The sequence below is a fragment of the Ursus arctos genome, unplaced genomic scaffold, assembly GCF_023065955.2.
Source record: "Ursus arctos isolate Adak ecotype North America unplaced genomic scaffold, UrsArc2.0 scaffold_20, whole genome shotgun sequence".
NCBI classification, from domain to species: domain Eukaryota; kingdom Metazoa; phylum Chordata; class Mammalia; order Carnivora; family Ursidae; genus Ursus; species Ursus arctos.
In genome coordinates, this window is record NW_026622875.1 from 56,490,944 (window position 1) to 56,508,843 (window position 17,900).

General features: G+C 36.4%; 1 protein-coding gene across 1 annotated transcript in view; it reads left to right on the forward strand.

Moving 5' to 3' along the window:
* The window catches only part of TOPAZ1 (testis and ovary specific TOPAZ 1), a 129,348-nt gene that overhangs the window by 50,806 nt on the left and 60,642 nt on the right, over positions 1-17,900 (forward strand). The window contains exons 10-12 of the mRNA XM_057316080.1: positions 1,092-1,155; positions 17,312-17,463; positions 17,664-17,756. Coding sequence (XP_057172063.1) covers positions 1,092-1,155; positions 17,312-17,463; positions 17,664-17,756 — 309 coding nt within the window. The remainder of the gene's footprint in view (positions 1-1,091; positions 1,156-17,311; positions 17,464-17,663; positions 17,757-17,900) is intronic.

Genomic DNA, 17,900 nt, shown 5'->3' on the forward strand with positions numbered 1-17,900 from the left:
TCTACATAGATTCAACTTTAGTTGACACCACCAAACAGATTTCCGAAGTGGTCTGCCAAATTACACTCTCACCAGCAATGTCTGAGAGTTCTGGTTGCTTCATAGCCTTACCAGCTCTTGGTATTGATCAGCCTTTCAATTTTAGCCAGTCTGGTGGGTGGGGAGTGATACCTTCCCTGATGATGACTGATGAAGCTGAGCATCTTTCAAAATCATTATTGGACATTTGGATACCCTCTTTTGGGAAATCCTAAATATTTTGCCTATAGTCTATGGGATTATCTTTTTTTTATCTATCTTAAGAATTCTTTATATATTCTAAGTTCGTTGTTGGATATGTGTATAGCAGGTAACTTCTACTAGTGTACAGGTTGCCCTTTCACCCTCTTAAAAGTGTCTTTTGGTAAACAGGATTTCTTGATTTTTATGTAGTCCAATTTTGTCAATTTTTTATGTTAACTTTTTGTATCCTATTGAAGAAATCTTTGCCAAGATCTTTTGTTATTTTTCTTTAAAAGGTCTGTTGTTTTATCTTTGCATTTAGAACACTAAGCCACCTAGTATTGATTTTTGTTTATGATGTGAGAAAAATGTCAAGATAAATATTTTTTCCCATGTGGATCCCTAAGTGACCCAACACCATTTACTTTTTAAAAAAGACCATTCCTTCCCCCACTGTACTGCAGGGTCACCTCTCATATAAATCAGCTGATTATATATGAGTGGGTCTGTTTGTAGGTTCTCTGTTCTAATCTATTGGTAAATGTATTTATCTGCACCAGTAAATGTTATTTTTTAAATGACCTTAAATAAGGTTTTTTTAATTTCAAATATTCAAGGATTTCCTACTTCCCCAATTGCTTGCTAATCTTTTCTATTTCCTTGACTATTTCTTTGTCAGAGCATCTCTAAAAGGTTTCTGTAGTGAATTCGATATGCATTTCAAATTTGTGAGTTAACCTAACTTCAACTTTTTATGCCATTGCTTTAAATTCACTTAAAAAAATAGAATAAGCAGAAAGATAGGATAGAAATTTGTGTCTTTTTTATGAAATATAAAAAGGTAATGTTATGTTTTTCATTACTTGTAGGTTTGTATGGATGTGTTTAAGAAATATATAAGTATCAACGAGCTGTGTTTGCTACAACGTGCAGGTATGAGACAATGAAATGTACTATAAATTCATGAATGTGAGTGTTTCAGACAATAATGCTATTGTATCTTATAGTTTGAAAGTAAATTCAGTACTTTTAAGTATGAAAACTGAATGCCTTAAAGTGACTCTGAGGTCTTAGAAAGGATTAAAAGTAAGTGTGGTACTTTGGTTACTAAAAAAATTAGAATCTACCTAACAGTATAATTCTCTTACATACTAATATTTGCATGATGTAGAAATTTTATGTGTAGGTGTAAGACAGAAAAAAATTGTTAATTGGCTTAAAATCTTTCTGAAGGGATGTTTCAGAAACTGGATCTTCCCTACTTCTTTATCCTTCACTTTTAACAGTTATCCCTTTGAGGCCAATGCACCATCCATACTGAGTTCTGTGCAGTTCCCTAAACAGGCCAGGCTCTGTTATAATATCAGAGCCACTTTTCCTGCTGTCTATCTCGGATGCCTTTCTTCCATCCATACCCCATAGCAAAGACTTATTCATCTCTCAAGTCTTAGTCATAGGAAATAGCAGATTGCTGATTGCTACTTCTGATCACAAAGGTGCAAAGAGACAGCAGCTATTACTGTCAAACTTTTCCCCATTGTTTTAAGCCCGTCTCCTTCCTGCTAAAGTGACTTCCAGAGGATTTAAAGGGCTAGAACCCTTTTTTTAAAATCCTTCCTTTCATGTTTCTCTTTTTCCCCTTTTGGGAGCCAGATCTTAAGAGACTAGGATATTCAAAAACATCTGCATGCATATATGGGGAAAACTAAAAAGTGACTGTAAGGGATAGGCTTACAAAAGACCTGATCTTAAATTTACACTTCAGGCTGGTCCCCCCACAGAACATACTACAATCAAAAAACAAAAGCAGTAACAAAAACAATAAAAAAAACCGGCAAACCCTGGGGACGGGAGAGAATCTGAGCTCTGTAGTTACCACATTATTAGATTCAAATGTCCACTTTCAACAAAAAGTCCCAAGGTATACAAAGAAATAGGAAAAAGTACACCCACTCAAAGGAAAAAATAAATCAATAGAAACTATCCCTGTAAAAGATCTAAAGGCAGGTAGTTGAGACAGTGACCTCAAAACAACTGTCTTAAAGATGCTTAATGTACTAACAAAGATAGAGAGGAAATAAAGAAAATGATGTATGAACAAAATGGAAATATCAATTAAGAGACAGAAAACCTAAAACAGGTCTGGTTCCAAGATGGCAAAGGAGCATGAGACCTAAAGTTGGTCCCGTCCCAGGAGTTTGGCTAGAGAGCTACCAAACCATTCTGAATACCTATGAACGCAACTGGAGAACGAAGAAAAGAGTAGCAGAAACTCTATGAACAGAAAAGCGACCACTTTCTGCAAGGAGGAGAAATGATGGTGGAGGAGTAGGGGACCCCTTTCTCAGCTGGTCCCCTGAGTCAAGCTGGATATCTACCGGACCATCCTGAACACCCATGAAATCAGCCTGAGACGCAGAAAGATACATCTGGATCTCCACAAAAGAACATCTCCAGCACTGAATATTGAGGTACAAAGCGGGGAACCGTGAATCTGCGCACAGATATCAGAAGATAAATGGAAGGGGGAGGGAGCCAATGCACTCGGGCGCCAGGAAGCGGTAGCCACCTGCACTGGGGAGCGGGCCGGACTCGCAGACCAGCACCTGTGAGAGAGCAGACGAGACTGTGAGCCTGGGAACGCTCATGAGACCAGACTGAAAATCGGAGCTCCGGAGTGCTCGTTGGAACCCAATTAAAGCCAGGAGCTCGGGAGCACGCACGTGTCCAATCTCAAAACCGGAGCTCTGGAGCGCACACTCGAACTAGACTGAAACCCAGAGCTCGGGAGCGTGTGCGAGACTAGACTGAAAACCGGAGCTCCAGAGCGCTCACTGAACCTGACTGATAGCGGGAGCTTGGGAGCGCGTACAAACCCAGACTGAAAACAGGCGCTCTGGAGCACGCCCGAACCACACTGAAACGGAGCTCGGGAGCGTGCACGGGAACTGGGGGTGGCTGGCGGTGTTAGAAGCACAAAGGAAAGAGACTTGCCAGCCCTGGAAGTGAGGGCTGGGAGAGCAGCTGTAGGGCGCACAACCCAGGACGCTGCAGGGTTTTTAGCAGCACCGACAGAAACAGAGTTAAAGTGGCGAAGAGAGCTCAGTGGAGAGTGGACTGTGATCTCTCAGTTCTGAGACAGAGACTAGGACGCGGCCTATGCTGCTCTGACTCTCAGAAGGGCCACAGAAAACCACCAGAGACAGCTGCCAGAGAACAAAAGCCCAGAAATACCAGCTCACATTTTGCCCATCCCCATTCTACCTTGCAGGGGACAGGGGTACTCACCCAAACAGGATTGCCTGAGTATCAGTGCAGCAGGTCCCTCCCCCAAAGGCAGGCTGAAAAATCAAGAAGCCCACATCCCTAAGGTCCCTATAAAACAAGTGCACACTGCCTGGGTCCTGGTCAATAATTTGGGCTCTGGACATCCCCGCAACCTCTCCTCATCAAATGACGAGAAGGAGAAATCCACCCCCAGCAAAGAAAAGATAATGAGACGCTGCCACAGAACTGATGGATATGGATATAACCAAATTGTCAGAAATGGAGTTCAGAATAACAATGGTCAAGATGATGTGTAGACTTGAAAAAAATATAAACGAAAATATTAACTAGAATATAGAATCTCTAAGGGTGGAAATGAGAGCAAATCTGGCAGAAATTAAAAATGTTATGAATCAAATGCAGTCTAAACTAGACACTTTGATGGCCAGGGTAAATGAGGCAGAAGAACGAATTAGTGAATTGGAAGATGGGATCATAGAAGAGAAAGTTAAAACAGAAACTTGGCTCAAAAAAAACCCAATCTCAAGAATGTAGATTACAGGAGATTACTGACTCAATGAAATATTCCAGTGTCAGAATCATTGGCATCCCCGAGGGGGTGGAGAAAGAGAGAGGTCTAGAAGAAATATTTGAACAAATTGTAGCTGAGAACTTTCCTAATCTGGCGAAGAAAACAAGCATTTGTGTCCATGAGGCAGAGAGGAACCCTCCCAAGGTCAATGAGAGCAGACCTACATCATGTTACATCATATTGCAATTTGTAAATATTAGATCCAAGGATACAGTATTGAAAGCGGCCAGGGGGAAGAAAATCCTCACATACAGAGGGAAAAATATCAGAATACCGTCAGACCTGTCTAGAGAGACCTGGCAGTCTAGGAAGGGTTGGCAGGGTATTTTCAAAGCTCTATGAGAAGAAGATGCAGCCAAGGATCCTTTATCCAGCAAGGCTGTCATTCAGAATTGATGGGGAGATAAGGACCTTCCAGGATCAGCAGAAACTGAAGGAATTCCTAACCACCAAACCAGCCATACATGAGATATTATGGGGGGTTCTATAAAAGTAAAAAGGCCCCAACAGTGATACAGAACAGAAATTTACAAACTATAGAAACAAAGACTTCACAGACAACATGACATCATTAAAATCATATCTCTCAATAATTGCTCTTAATGTAAATGGCCTAAATGTTCCCATAAACACCACAGGGTTGCAGATTGTATGAAAAGACATGACCCATCCATTTGCTGTCTACAAGAGACTCATCTTGAACCTAAAGGTCCATCGAGACTGAAAGTGAAGGGATGGAAAACCATTTTTCATGCCAGTGGACCTCAAAAAAAAAGCTGAAGTAGCAATTCTCATATCAGACAGATTAGATTTTAAACTAAACACTGTTGTTAGAAATACAGAAGGACACTATGTTATTAAAGGATGTATCCAACAAGAGGATATGACAATTATAAATATCTATGCCCCCAACAGGAGAGCAGCTAGATACACAAGCCAACTCTTAACCAGAATAATGAGACATATAGATAATAATACGTTAATAGTAGGGGACCTCAACACTCTGCTCTCAGCAATAGACAGAACACCTAAGAAGAAAATCAACAAAAAAACAAGAGCTTTGAATGACATACTGGACTAGATGACCTCATAGATATACATATAGAACACTACACCCCAGAATAACAGAATACTCATTCTTTTCGAGGGCACATGGAACTTTCTCCAGAATAGACCATATACTGGGTCACAAAACAGGTCTCAACTGAAACCAAAAGTCTGAGATTATTCCCTGCATATTCTCAGAACACAGTGCTTTGAAACTGGAACTCAATCACAAGAAAAATTTGGAAGAAACTCAAACATTTGGAAACTAAGAACCATCCTACTCAAAAATGATTGGGTAAGCCAGGAAATTAAAAATCAGTTTAAACAATTTTTGGAGACCAATGAAAATGAAAACACATCAGTCCAAAATCTATGGGACACTGCAAAGGCGGTACTAAGGGGAAAATGCATAGCCATCCAAGCCTCACTCTAAAGAATAGAAAAATCTAAAATGCAGTTTTTATATTCTCACCTCAAGAAGCTGGAGCTGGAACAGAAGAACAGGCCGAACCCACACACGAGAAGGCAGGTGATCAAGATTAGAGCAGAGATCAATTGAATTAGAAACTAGGAGCACAGTAGAGCAGATCAACAGAACCAGAAGCTGGTTCTTTGAAAGAATAAATAAGATCGATAAGCCACTGGCAAGACTTATTCAAAAGAATAGAGAAAGGACCCAAATTAATAAAATCATGAATGAAAGGGGAGAGGTCACAACCAACACCAATGAAATAGGAAGGATCATTAGAAACTTTTATCAACAGCTTTATGCCAATAAACAACCTGGAAGAAATGGATGCCTTTGTGGAAACCTATGAACTACCAAGACTGAAACAGGAAGAAATTGATTATTTAAACAGACTGATTAATTATGAAGAGATTGAAGCATTGATCAAAAACCACCCCAAAAACAAGAGTCCAGGGCCTGACGGATTCCCTGGGGAATTCTACCAAACATTCAAAGAAGAAATAATACCTATTGTCCTGAAGCTGTTTCAAAAAATAGAAACAGAAGCAAAAGTACCAAAATCATTCTGTGAGGCTGGTATTACCTTGATCCCCAAACCAGGCAAAAGAGCCCATCAAAAAGGAAATTACAGACCAATATCCCTGATGAATATGGACGTCAAAATTCTCAAGAAGATCCTAGCTAATAGGATCAAACAGTATATTAAAAGTATTATCCATCATGACCAAGTGGGAGTCATCCCTGGAATGCAAGGCTGGTTCAACATTTGCAAATCGATCTGTGTGATAGATTATATCAACAAGAAAAGAGTCAAGAACCATATGATCCTCTCAATTGATGCAGAAAAAGCATTTGACAAAATACAGCATCCTTTCCTGATTAAAACCCTTCAGAGTGTAGGGATAGAGGGTACATTCCTCAGTTTCATAAAAACCATCTATGAAAAGCCTACAGCAAATATCATTCTCAATGGGGAAAAGGTGGAAGCCTTTCCCTTAAGATCAGGAACACGACAAGGATGCCCAGTCTTGCCATTATTATTCAACAGAGTACTAGAAGTCCTTGCAACAGCAATCAGACAACAAAAAGGGATAAAAGGTATCCAAATTGGCAAAGAAGAAGTCAAACTGTCTCTCTTCACAGATGACATGATACTCTATATAGAAAACCCAAAAGAATCCACCCCTAAACTACTAGAAGTTATAAAGCAATTCAGTAATGTGGCGGGATACAAAATCAAAGCTCAGAAATCAGTTGCATTTCTATACACAAACAATGAGACTGAAGAAAGAGAAATTAGGGAATTCATCCCATTTACAATAGCACTAAAAACCAGACGTTACCTTGGAAGTAACTTAACCAAAGACGTAAAGGATCTATATTCTAGAAACTACAAATCACTCTTGAAAGACATTGAAGAAGATGGAAAAATATTCCATGCTGATGGATCGGAGGAATAAACATAGTTAAAATGTCTATGCTACCCAGAGCAATCTTCACTTTCAGTGCCATCCCGATCAACATACCAATGACATTTTTCAAGGAACTGGAACAAACAGCCCTTAACTTTGTGTGGAACCAGAAAAGGCCCCAAATTGCCAAGGAATTGTTGAAAAGGAAAAACAAAGCTGGGGGCATCATGTTGCTAGATTTCAAGCTATACTACAAAACTGTGATCACAAAGACAGCATGGTACTGGCACAAAAACAGACACATAGACCAATGGAACAGAACAGAGAACCCAGAAATGGACTCTTGGATCTTGGGGAACTAATCTTTGACAAAGCAGGAAGAAACATCCAGTGGAAAAAAGACAGTCTCTTCAATAAATGGTGCTGGGAAAATTGGACAGCTACATGCAAAAGAATGAAACTTGACCAGTCTCTCACACCATACACAAAGATAAACTCCAAATGGATGAAAGACCTCGATGTGAGACAGGAATCCATCAAAATCCTAGAGGAGAACATAGGCTGCCACCTCTTTGACATCGGCCACAGTAACCTTTTTCATGACACATCTCCAAAGGCAAGGTTAACAAAGGAAAAAATGAACTCGTGGGACTTCATCAAGATAAAAAAGCTTCTGCACAGCCAAGGAAACAGTCAAAAAAACGAAGAGGCAGCCCATGTAATGGGAGAAGATATTTGCAAGTGACACTACAGATAAAAAACTAGTATCCAAGGTCTACAAAGAACTTCTCAAACTCAAGACGGGAAACAAATAAAAAATGGGTAGAAGATATGAACATACTTTTCCAATGAAGACATACAAATGGCTGACAGACCTATGAAAAATTGTTCAATATCATTAGCCATCAGGGAAATTCAAATCAAAACCACCTTGAAATACCACCTTATAGCAGTTAGAATGGCAAAAATGGACAAGGCAGGAAACAACAATGTTGGAGAGGATGTGGAGAAAGGGGATCCCTCTTACACTGTTGGTGGGAGTGCAAGTTGGTATAGGCACTTTGGAAAACAGTGTGGAGGTCCCTCAGAAAGTTAAAAATTGAGCTACCTCTGATCCAGCCATTGCGCTACTGGGTATTTACCCCAAAGATACAGACGTAGTGACAAGAAGGGCCATATGCACCCTAATGTTCATAGCAGGATTGTCCACAATAGCTAAATTGTGGAAGGAGCCGAGATGCCCTTCAGCAGTTGACTGGATTAAGAAGATGTGGTCTGTATATATAATGGAATATTACTCAACCATCAAAAAGAATGATTACACAACATTTATAGCAACATGGACGGCACTGGAGGAGATAATGCTAAGTGAAATAAGTCAAGCAGAGAAAGTCAGTTATCATATGGTTTCAATCATTTATGAAACATAAGAAATAGGAAGATCGCTAGGAGAAGGAAGGGAAGAATGAAGCGGGGGTAAACAGAAGGGGGAATGAATCATGAGAGACTGTGAACTCTGGGTAACAAACTGAGGGCTTCAGAGCGGTGGGGGTGGAGGAATGGGATAGGCTGGTGATGGGTAGTAAGGAGGGCACGTATTGCATGGTGCACTGAGTGTTATATGCAAGTAATGAATCATGGCACATTGTATGAAAACCTGGGGTTGTACTGTATGGTGACTAATGTAACAAAATAAAAATTATAAAGAAAGAAAAAAAAAGAAAACCTATAAAAATCTCAAGAAGAATCTGGAGCTGAAAAAGTACAATAACTGAAGTGAAAAATTCAGCATGAGGATTCAAAGGCTGATTTAAGCAGGCAAAAAATCAGTGATCTTGAAGATAGGACAATCAACATTATCAAGTCCAAGGAACAGAAAGGAGAGAGATTGAAGAAAAGTGAACACAGCCTAAGGTACCTGTGTGACTCTGTTAAACGTATCAATATACACATTGTAGGAGTCCCATAAGAAGAGAAAGAGAAAGGGGCAGAAAGAGTATGTAAACAAATAATGGCTGAAAACTTCCCAAATTTGATGAATATCATGTCCAGAAATCTCAGCAAACTCCAAGTAAGATGAACTCTTAGAGACCCACACCAAGTCACATTATAACCAGAGTTTCAAAAGACAAAGAATCTTGAAAGCAGTAGGAGAGGAATAAATCTTCACATCCAAGGGCTCTTCAATAAAATTATAAGCAAATTTCTCATTAGAAACTGGAGGCCAGAAGGCAGAGGGCCAATATATTCAACATGCTTAAAGACAATTTCTGTCAACCAGGAACCCTATATTCAGCAAAACTGCCCTTCAAAGATAAGAGGGAAATTAAGACGTTTTTCAGATAAACAAAAGCTGAGAGAGTTCATTTCCCCTAGACCTGCCCTGCATGAAATGATCAAGAGAGTCCTGCATGGTGAAAGTAACTCATGGTCATGTGGAATAATAAGGATCTCAATAAAGGTAAATACATGGGCAGTTGTAAAAGCTAGTATTATTGTAACAATAGTTTGTAACTGCTATTTTGTTTTCTACATGATGAAGGAGACTAATACATTTAAAGAAAAACGTTGTTATTGTTTAAACTAGTTATTGAAAATTTGGTTAACTCCAAATCCTCCTTTTTATATAATTTTAGAGAATTATGCATTTTTAAAAAAACTATTAATATTTTGGGACACAGTATATAAAAATGTAATTTTGTGACATAAGCAACTGAAAAGAGTAGGGATGGAGTGTAAAAAAGCAGAGTTTTTGAATGTTATTGAAGTCAAGTTGGTATAAGTTCATATTAGAGTGTATGACTTTAGGATGTTAAATGTAATCCCCATGGTAATAACAAAGAAAATAGCTATAGAGTATACACAAAAAGGAATGAAAAAGGAATTTAAATGTTTAATAAAAAAATCAACTAAATACAAAAAAAGACAATGGTAATGCAGGGAAAAAGGAACAAAAAAGCTACAGGTATGCAAATAGAAAACAAATAGCAAAATGACAGAAGTAGCTACTTCCTTATCCGTAATTACTTTTAAGTAATTGAGTTAAACTCGTTAAGTAAATGAGTTAAACTTTCCAAATAAAGGACAGATTAGCAGAGTAAATAAAAACACATGGTCCAACAAATGTTGTTTACAAGATATTCACCTTAGATGCAAAGACACAAATAGATTGAAAGTAAAAGAATGGGAAAAGATGTTCTATACAAATACTAACCAAAAGAGAGCAGGGGGTGGCTATACTAGTATCAGAAATAATAGGCGTTAAAAGAGACAAAGGACATAATATAATAAAAGTTTCAAAATAGTAAGAAGATATAATAGTTATAAATATTTATACATCTAATGACAGACCACCAAAATATATAAAGCAAAAACTGACAGAATTGAAGAGAGATATTGTTTTCCGGTAATAGTTGGAGACTTCAGTATCCAATTCACAATAATGTATAGAACAACAAGCTAAAAGAAATAGAGTATTTAACACAATATACAACTAAATCTAACAGACATATACACAATATTCTACCCAATAACAGTAACATGCACTTTCTTTTCGCAAACACATGTGACATTTTCCAGGATAGACAATATGTTAGGCCACAAATTAAGTATCAACAGGTTTTGGAAGATAGATATCACCGAGGTGCCTAGGTGGCTCAATTGCTTAAGCCTCCAACTGTTGATCTCAGCTCAGGTTTTAATTCAGCGTCATGAGTTCAAGCCCTGCATTGGGCTCCATGCTAGGCATGGAGCCCACTTTAAAAAAAAAAAAAAAGATAGATATTGCACAAATTATCTTCTCTGACCACAATAGGATAATATTAGACATCAATAACAGAAGGAAAACTGGAAATTTCACAAAACTGTGTAAGTTGAATGTGTGAAACAAGAAATCACAAGAGAAATTAGAAAAAAAACTTACAGATGAAAATGAAACACAAATATCAGAACTTTTGGGATTCAGTGAAAGTGGTGCTAAGAGGGAAGTCTGTAGGTCTAAAGGCTTACATTAAAAAACAAGAAAGATCCCAAATCAACAACTTAACTTTAAAACGTTAGGGAAAGAAAACCAAACTAAACCCAAAGCTAGCAGAAGGAAGGAAATGATAAAAATTAGAACAGAGATAAATGGAATAGAGAATAGGAAAACAATGAGAAAATCAATGAAACTAAAAGCTGGTTCTTTAAAAAGACCAACAAGATGAACAAACCTTTAGCTAGATGGACTAAGAAAAAAGAAATTCAAATTACTAAAATAAAAAATGAAAGTCAGACATTGATACGATTCTATAGAAATAAAAACAATTATAAGAGAATACTATGAATACAATGAATAATTGTACACAAAAGTAAATAAATGAATTGGACAAATTCCTAAAAACATAAAACCTGCCAAGACTAAATGAATAGAAAATCTGAATAGAACTATAACTAGGAAGTCAGTAATCAAAAGTCTCCTGACAAAAGCCCTGCACCCAGTGGCTTCATTTGTGAGTTCTACCAAATATTTAAAAAAGAATACCAGTTATTCTCAGTCTTTCCCAAAAAGTTGAAGAGGAGGGAACACTTGATTACTCATTCTATGAGGCTGAATTAGTCATTATTTTGATACCAAAGCCAGGCAAAGACACTGTGAGAAAGAAAACCAGCGATCAGTATTCCTTATGAACATTTATACAGAAATCCTCAACAAAATACTAGCAAACCAAAGTCAGCAGCAACTGAGAGGATTATACATCATAACCAAGTGAGATTTATTCTTGAACTTGCAAGGATAATTCAACATACAAAAATCAATCAGATTAATACACCACATTAACAGAATGAAAGAGAAAAACCACGTGATCATGTCAATTGATGCAGAAAAAGCATTTGATAAAATTCAACATTCTTTCGTGGTAAGAACACTCAGAAAAACTGAGGAATAAGAGGCAACTACCGTAATAAAAGACATACAAATGTCTCCCACTATCTGAAAGTAGAGTTCTCCTGTGAAAACTTTCATAAGCCAAAGTGGCATAAAGTGGAAAAACAGTTACCATTTGTAAAAGTGAAAATCCTCTTCAGTTTTCTTTCAGTAAGTAAAGATAGGTAGAGTCATACCTCAGAGATATTGTGAGTTCCAGTCCAGACCATGGCAGTAACATAAATATAGCACAAGAGCAAGTCAATGAATTTTTTTTCCTAGTGCATATAAAAGTTATATTTATCATTCATCAGGGAACTACAAATCAAAACTATGATAAGATACCACCTCACACCTGTCAGAATGGCTAAAATTAACAGCACAAGAAATGACAGGTGTTGGTAAGGATGCAGAGAAAGGGGAACTCTCTTGAACTGTCGGTGGGAATGCAAACTGGTGCAACCACTCTGGAGAACAGTCTGGATGTTCCTCAAAAAGTTAAAAATAGAACTACCCTATGGCCCAGCAATTGCACTACTAGGTCTTTACCCAAACGATACAAAAATATAGATTCGAAGGGGTACGTGCACCTTGATGTTTATAGAAACATCAACAGTAGCCAAACTGTGGAGAGAGCCCAAATGTCCATTGACTGATGAATGGATAAAGAAGATGTGATGTATATATATAGGTATGTGTATTGATGTATATATAGGTGTGTGTACACACACACACACACACACACACACAATGGAATATTATTCAACCACCAAAAAGAAACCTTGCCATTTGCAATGATGTGGATGGAGCTAGAGTGTATTATGCTAAGTGAAATAAGTCAGACAGAGAAAGACAAATACCATATGATCTCACTCATATGTGGAATTTAAGAAAGAGAACAGGTAAACGTATGGGAAGAGGGAAAAGAAAAAAAGGACAGAGGGAAACAAGTGACTCTTAATGATAGAAAACAGTGGGGTTTATGGAGGGAGGTGAGTGGGGGATGGGCTGGAGGTGATGGGTGTTAAAGAGGGTACTTGTGATGAGCACTGGGTGTTGTATGTGAGTGATGAATTGCTGAATTCTACTCCAGAAACCAATATTGCACTGTATGTTAACTAACAAAATTTAAATTAAAAAAAGTTATATTTATTTACATTATACTGTAGTCTGTTAAGTGTGCAATAATAAAAAAACAATGTATATACCTTAATTAATTTCTAAAAATTCTAGCCATCATCCAAGCCCTCAGCAAGTCCCAACACTGATCACAGATCACTACAACAAATGTAATAATGAAAAAGTTTAAAATATTTCCAGAATTACCAAAACGTAATACAGAGACATGAAGTGTGCAAATGCCATTGGAAAAATGGTGCCATTAGGCTTACTTGATGTAGGGTCCCTGCAAACCTTTAATTTGTAAAAAATGCAGTATCTGCAAAGTTCAATAAAATGAAGTACAATAAAACAAGGTAGGCCTGTGCTAAGATAGGTTTTTCATACAAGTGAAGTGGCATAAAGCAAACTCCAGAGAGTGAGGGAAACCTATAGATGAAAAACCTACGCACACATCATACTCCATGGTGAAAGACTGAAAACTTTTCCCCTTAAGATCAGGAACAAAGGTAAGCATACCCATTTTCATAGAGAACTAGAAGTTCTAGCCAGAGCGACTAGGCAAGGCAAGGAAATAAAATACATCCATTCTGAAAAGAAGAAGTAAAATTATCTCTGCACATTATCAACAATAGCCAAATTATGGAAAGAGCCCAAATATCCATTGACTGATGAATGGATAAAGAGGATGTGGTGTGTGTGTGTGTGTGTGTGTGTGTGTGTGTGTATACAACAGAATATTATGTAGCCATCAAAAGAATGAAATCTTGCCATTTGCAACAACATGGATGGAGCTAGAGTGTATATGCTAAGCAAAATCAGTCAGTCAAAGACAAATACCATAGATTTAACTCATATGTAGAATTTAAGAAAACAGATGAGCATAGGGGAAGGGAAAAAAAAAGAGGAAAGCAAACCGTAAGTGACTCTTAACTATAGAGAACAAACCGAGGGTTGATGAAGGAGAGGTGGGTAGGGATGGGCTAAATAAGTGATGGTTATTAGGGAAGACACCTGTTGGGATAAGCACTGGCTGTTCTATGTAAGTGATGAACCACTAAATTCTATACCTGAAACCAATTTTACCATATAAATTGAATTTAAATAAAAACTTCAAATCAAAAATTATCTCTGTTTGGAAATCATATGATCTTATATGTAGAAACCCTAAAGATTCCACCAAAAAACCCGTTAGAACTAAAATATGAATTCAGCAGAGTAGTAGTATACAGAGTCAACATGCAAAAATCACTTGCATTTCTATACACTCACAGTGAACAATCTGAAAAAGAAATAACAAAAACATTTCAATTTGCAATAGCATCAAAAATAATAAAATATTTAGGAATTAACCAAGAAAGTGAAAAGCATGTATAATGAAATCTACAAAGCATTGCTAAAATAAATTAAAGAAGACATAAACTAGTAGAAACACATCCAATGTTCATGGATTGGAAGACTTAATATTGTTAAAATGTCCATACTACCTAAAATGACCTACTGAAGATTCAGTACAATTCCTATCAAAATACCAATGACATTTTTTTGCAGAGATAGAAAAACCTATCCTAAAATTCATATGGTATTGCAAGGAATCCTAAAACGATTTTGAAAAGTAAGCTTGAAAAAGAATAACCTGGAGGAATCATACTTCCTGACTTGAAAACTTCCTACAAAGCTACAGTAATAAAAAAAAAAAACAAAACCCTGCAGTACTGGCATAAAGGCAGACATACAAACCAATGGAATAGAATGGACAGTCTAGAAAAAAACCCTCATGTATATGATCAAATGATTTTAGACAATGGTGCCCAAGACCATCCAATGGAGAAAGGATAGTTCCTTCAACAAATGGTGCTGGGAATGCTGGATATCCACATGCTAAAGAATAAAACTAAACCCTTACCTAACACTACATACAAAAATTAATTCAGAATGGATCAAAAACCTTAATGTAAGACCTACAATAATAAAAGCCTTAGAAGGAGTCATAAGAAGAAAAGCTTCATAACACTGGTTTGGCAGTAATTTCTCAGATACTAAAAACACAGGCAACAAAAGAAAAAGACAAATTGGACTTCATGAAAATTTAAAAATTTTGTCCATTGAAAGACAGTGTCAAAAGAGTAAAACTTCAACCCACAAAATGGGAGAAAATATTTGCAAATCATGTATCTAATAATGGGTTAATATCCAAAATATATAGAGAACTCCTAAAACTCAACAGCAAAAAACCAGCCTGATTCAAAAATAGGCAAAAGTACTTGAATAGACATTTTTTGCCTGACGTACAAATGGCCAACAAGCACATAAAAAAGATGCACAACATCAGTAATCATTAGGGAAAGGCACATAAAACTATAGTGTAATACCACCTCACACCCATTAGGATGGTTACTGTCCAAAAAAAAAAAAAAACACATTAGGATATGGAGAAATTGGAACCTTTGTGCACTGTTGGTGGAAATGTAAAATGTTACATGCGCTGTGGAAAACAGTATGGCAGTTCTTCAAAAAGTTAAAAAGAATTACTATATGATCCAGCAATTCTTCTAGGTATATACACAAAAGAATTGACACCCATGTTCATAGCAGCATTATTTACAATAGCTAAAATCTGAAGAAACCCAAGTGTTCAGTGACATGGATGGATTAGGAAAATTTAGTATATACATGCAGTAGAATATTATTCAGCCTAAGAAAGAAAGGAAACTAGCATATGTTACCACATGGATGAACCTTGAGGTCATCATGGTAAGTGAAGTCTGTCAGCCACAAAAAGACATGATTATACTTATGTGAGGTACTTAGAGTAGTAAAAATCATAGAGACAGAAAGTAGAATGGTGGTTAGTGGGAGCTGGGAGGAGGGGGGAAGGGAGAATTATTGTTTAATGAGTATAGAGTTTCAGTTTTATAAGATGAAAAGAATTATCGGAGGATGGGTGAACATAATGAATATATTTAATACCACTGAACTGTACACCTAAAAATAATGGAAGATGATAAATTTTATATTATGTGTATTTTATCACAATGAAAAATTTGCGAGAAAAAAAGCAAGTTCATGTCAAAAGCTGTGAAAACAGTCAAACCTTTTTCTCCCAACAGTTTAACCAAAGGAGATCATTTTAAAAGGAGAAGGTATATTAATATTTTAAGTTTTAAAAGTAACTCATGACAAAAGAAGGGGGGCTTCATGTCAATTAGTGTGGACTACTTAAACACTAACAAATTTTTTTCCAACTATGCTTTCTTTTTTTAAATGTATGCAGTGCCAGTGTTATTAATACAGTATAGTAGCAGACACTGAATTTCTCATGTTACCTGCTAAGATGGCAACTATGTAGATACTACAAAATGAGTAGCAGGAAGAATTCATCTGTATGTACCCAGGAAAAACTATTATAATATATAAAGGAGCTTTAAAATAAAGCTGAATGTTATTATGTTGTATTATTAACGTTGTGTAAGGTAATTATAACTTCAACATTAATTTTTCTTCTTATACTATTGAACTTTATCAGTAGCTCTTCACTTTCCCAAGCAGCACCAAGGAATCCAGATAATAAGAAGTATTTTGGGCAGGAATAAATACACAAAAATAAAACCCAAAGTAATTTTTATTAGGGCAGTTTCAGCAAAGGTGTAGAGATTTTTACCTGCAAAATTTTGAAATGGGGAAAAAATAATCAATGAGTGATCCCTTAAAAGAATTTTACTAAAATTAATGGGGAAAATTAGAAGTGGTTTAAGTGTTGTGTAGAAAATAGATTAAGGAATTGAGTTGACATTAAGCTATTACTTTCTCAAAGGAAATTAGTGTGCTTTGTAGTAGAATGTTCACAATCATAAACTGGAATAAAAAATATCCCTAGGATCAACATGTTGGGTGTGTGTTAAAATAGTCTACATCCATCCCCAAATTATACAGTTTCTCATACCTGACCAAGCCAGGCCTGAAGAAACCCTGAGAGTATGGCTCCCTCAGAGTTCCTGTTGAGACCATGTTGTATGAGGCAACTTGGACCTATTTCTTGTGGTTAGCATATGAGTTAGCTCTCTGTCTAGTACCTACTGTGCTTGGTTGACTTCAAATGTTATTGTCGATAACTTTTGCTTTAATTTACTTTCATCAAGTATTGCTGATATGGAAATGTACCTTTGAAGAAGATGAATTTATACTACTTAATCTTTTAAATATAGAAAATTTGTCTAATTTAAGAAAGATAAATATCTTAAAATCAGCAAATGACTTTTATATGTTTTTATTTTTAGTAAACACATTTATGGATTACTACTGCAAGTTTCCACCGGGTATACACTTTGATTTACAAGTGCTAAATGACCTTCTAAATTCTTTACTCAAACATTGTTTATTGAAAGAAGTATTTCAGGTAGTGAACCTCAGCATAATGGTTAAAATGCTGGTAAGTAACCTGAAAATATATACTTTTCAATATTGTAAGTGAATTTCTCTGTTATATTTCTTGTTTGTATAATTTAGCAGTTAAATTTCTGTGTTTATTGAATACTTCCTAGAGAACACTTGTGTTTTTCAGCATAAATGATTTTGAGAAACTTAAGGTAGAAGACATGAAAATGAGTGTAATTTTTTTGTTTTATCCAGCCTGCTCTGAAAATATTACTAAAAATATTTGAACATGTGGCAACTATGAAATTAAGGAATGCTGTACCTGCTTTAATTGATATATTTTGCAAGGTATGCTTTTATTTATTTATTTATCTCTTTTATTCTCTGATAGTGGATAACCAAGAAAATAATTCTTTCCACTTACTCTTAAACTGCCTTTTACTCACATTCTTGATGCCAAAGAATTCTATTTTCAGAAAGAGTTTTTTTCCT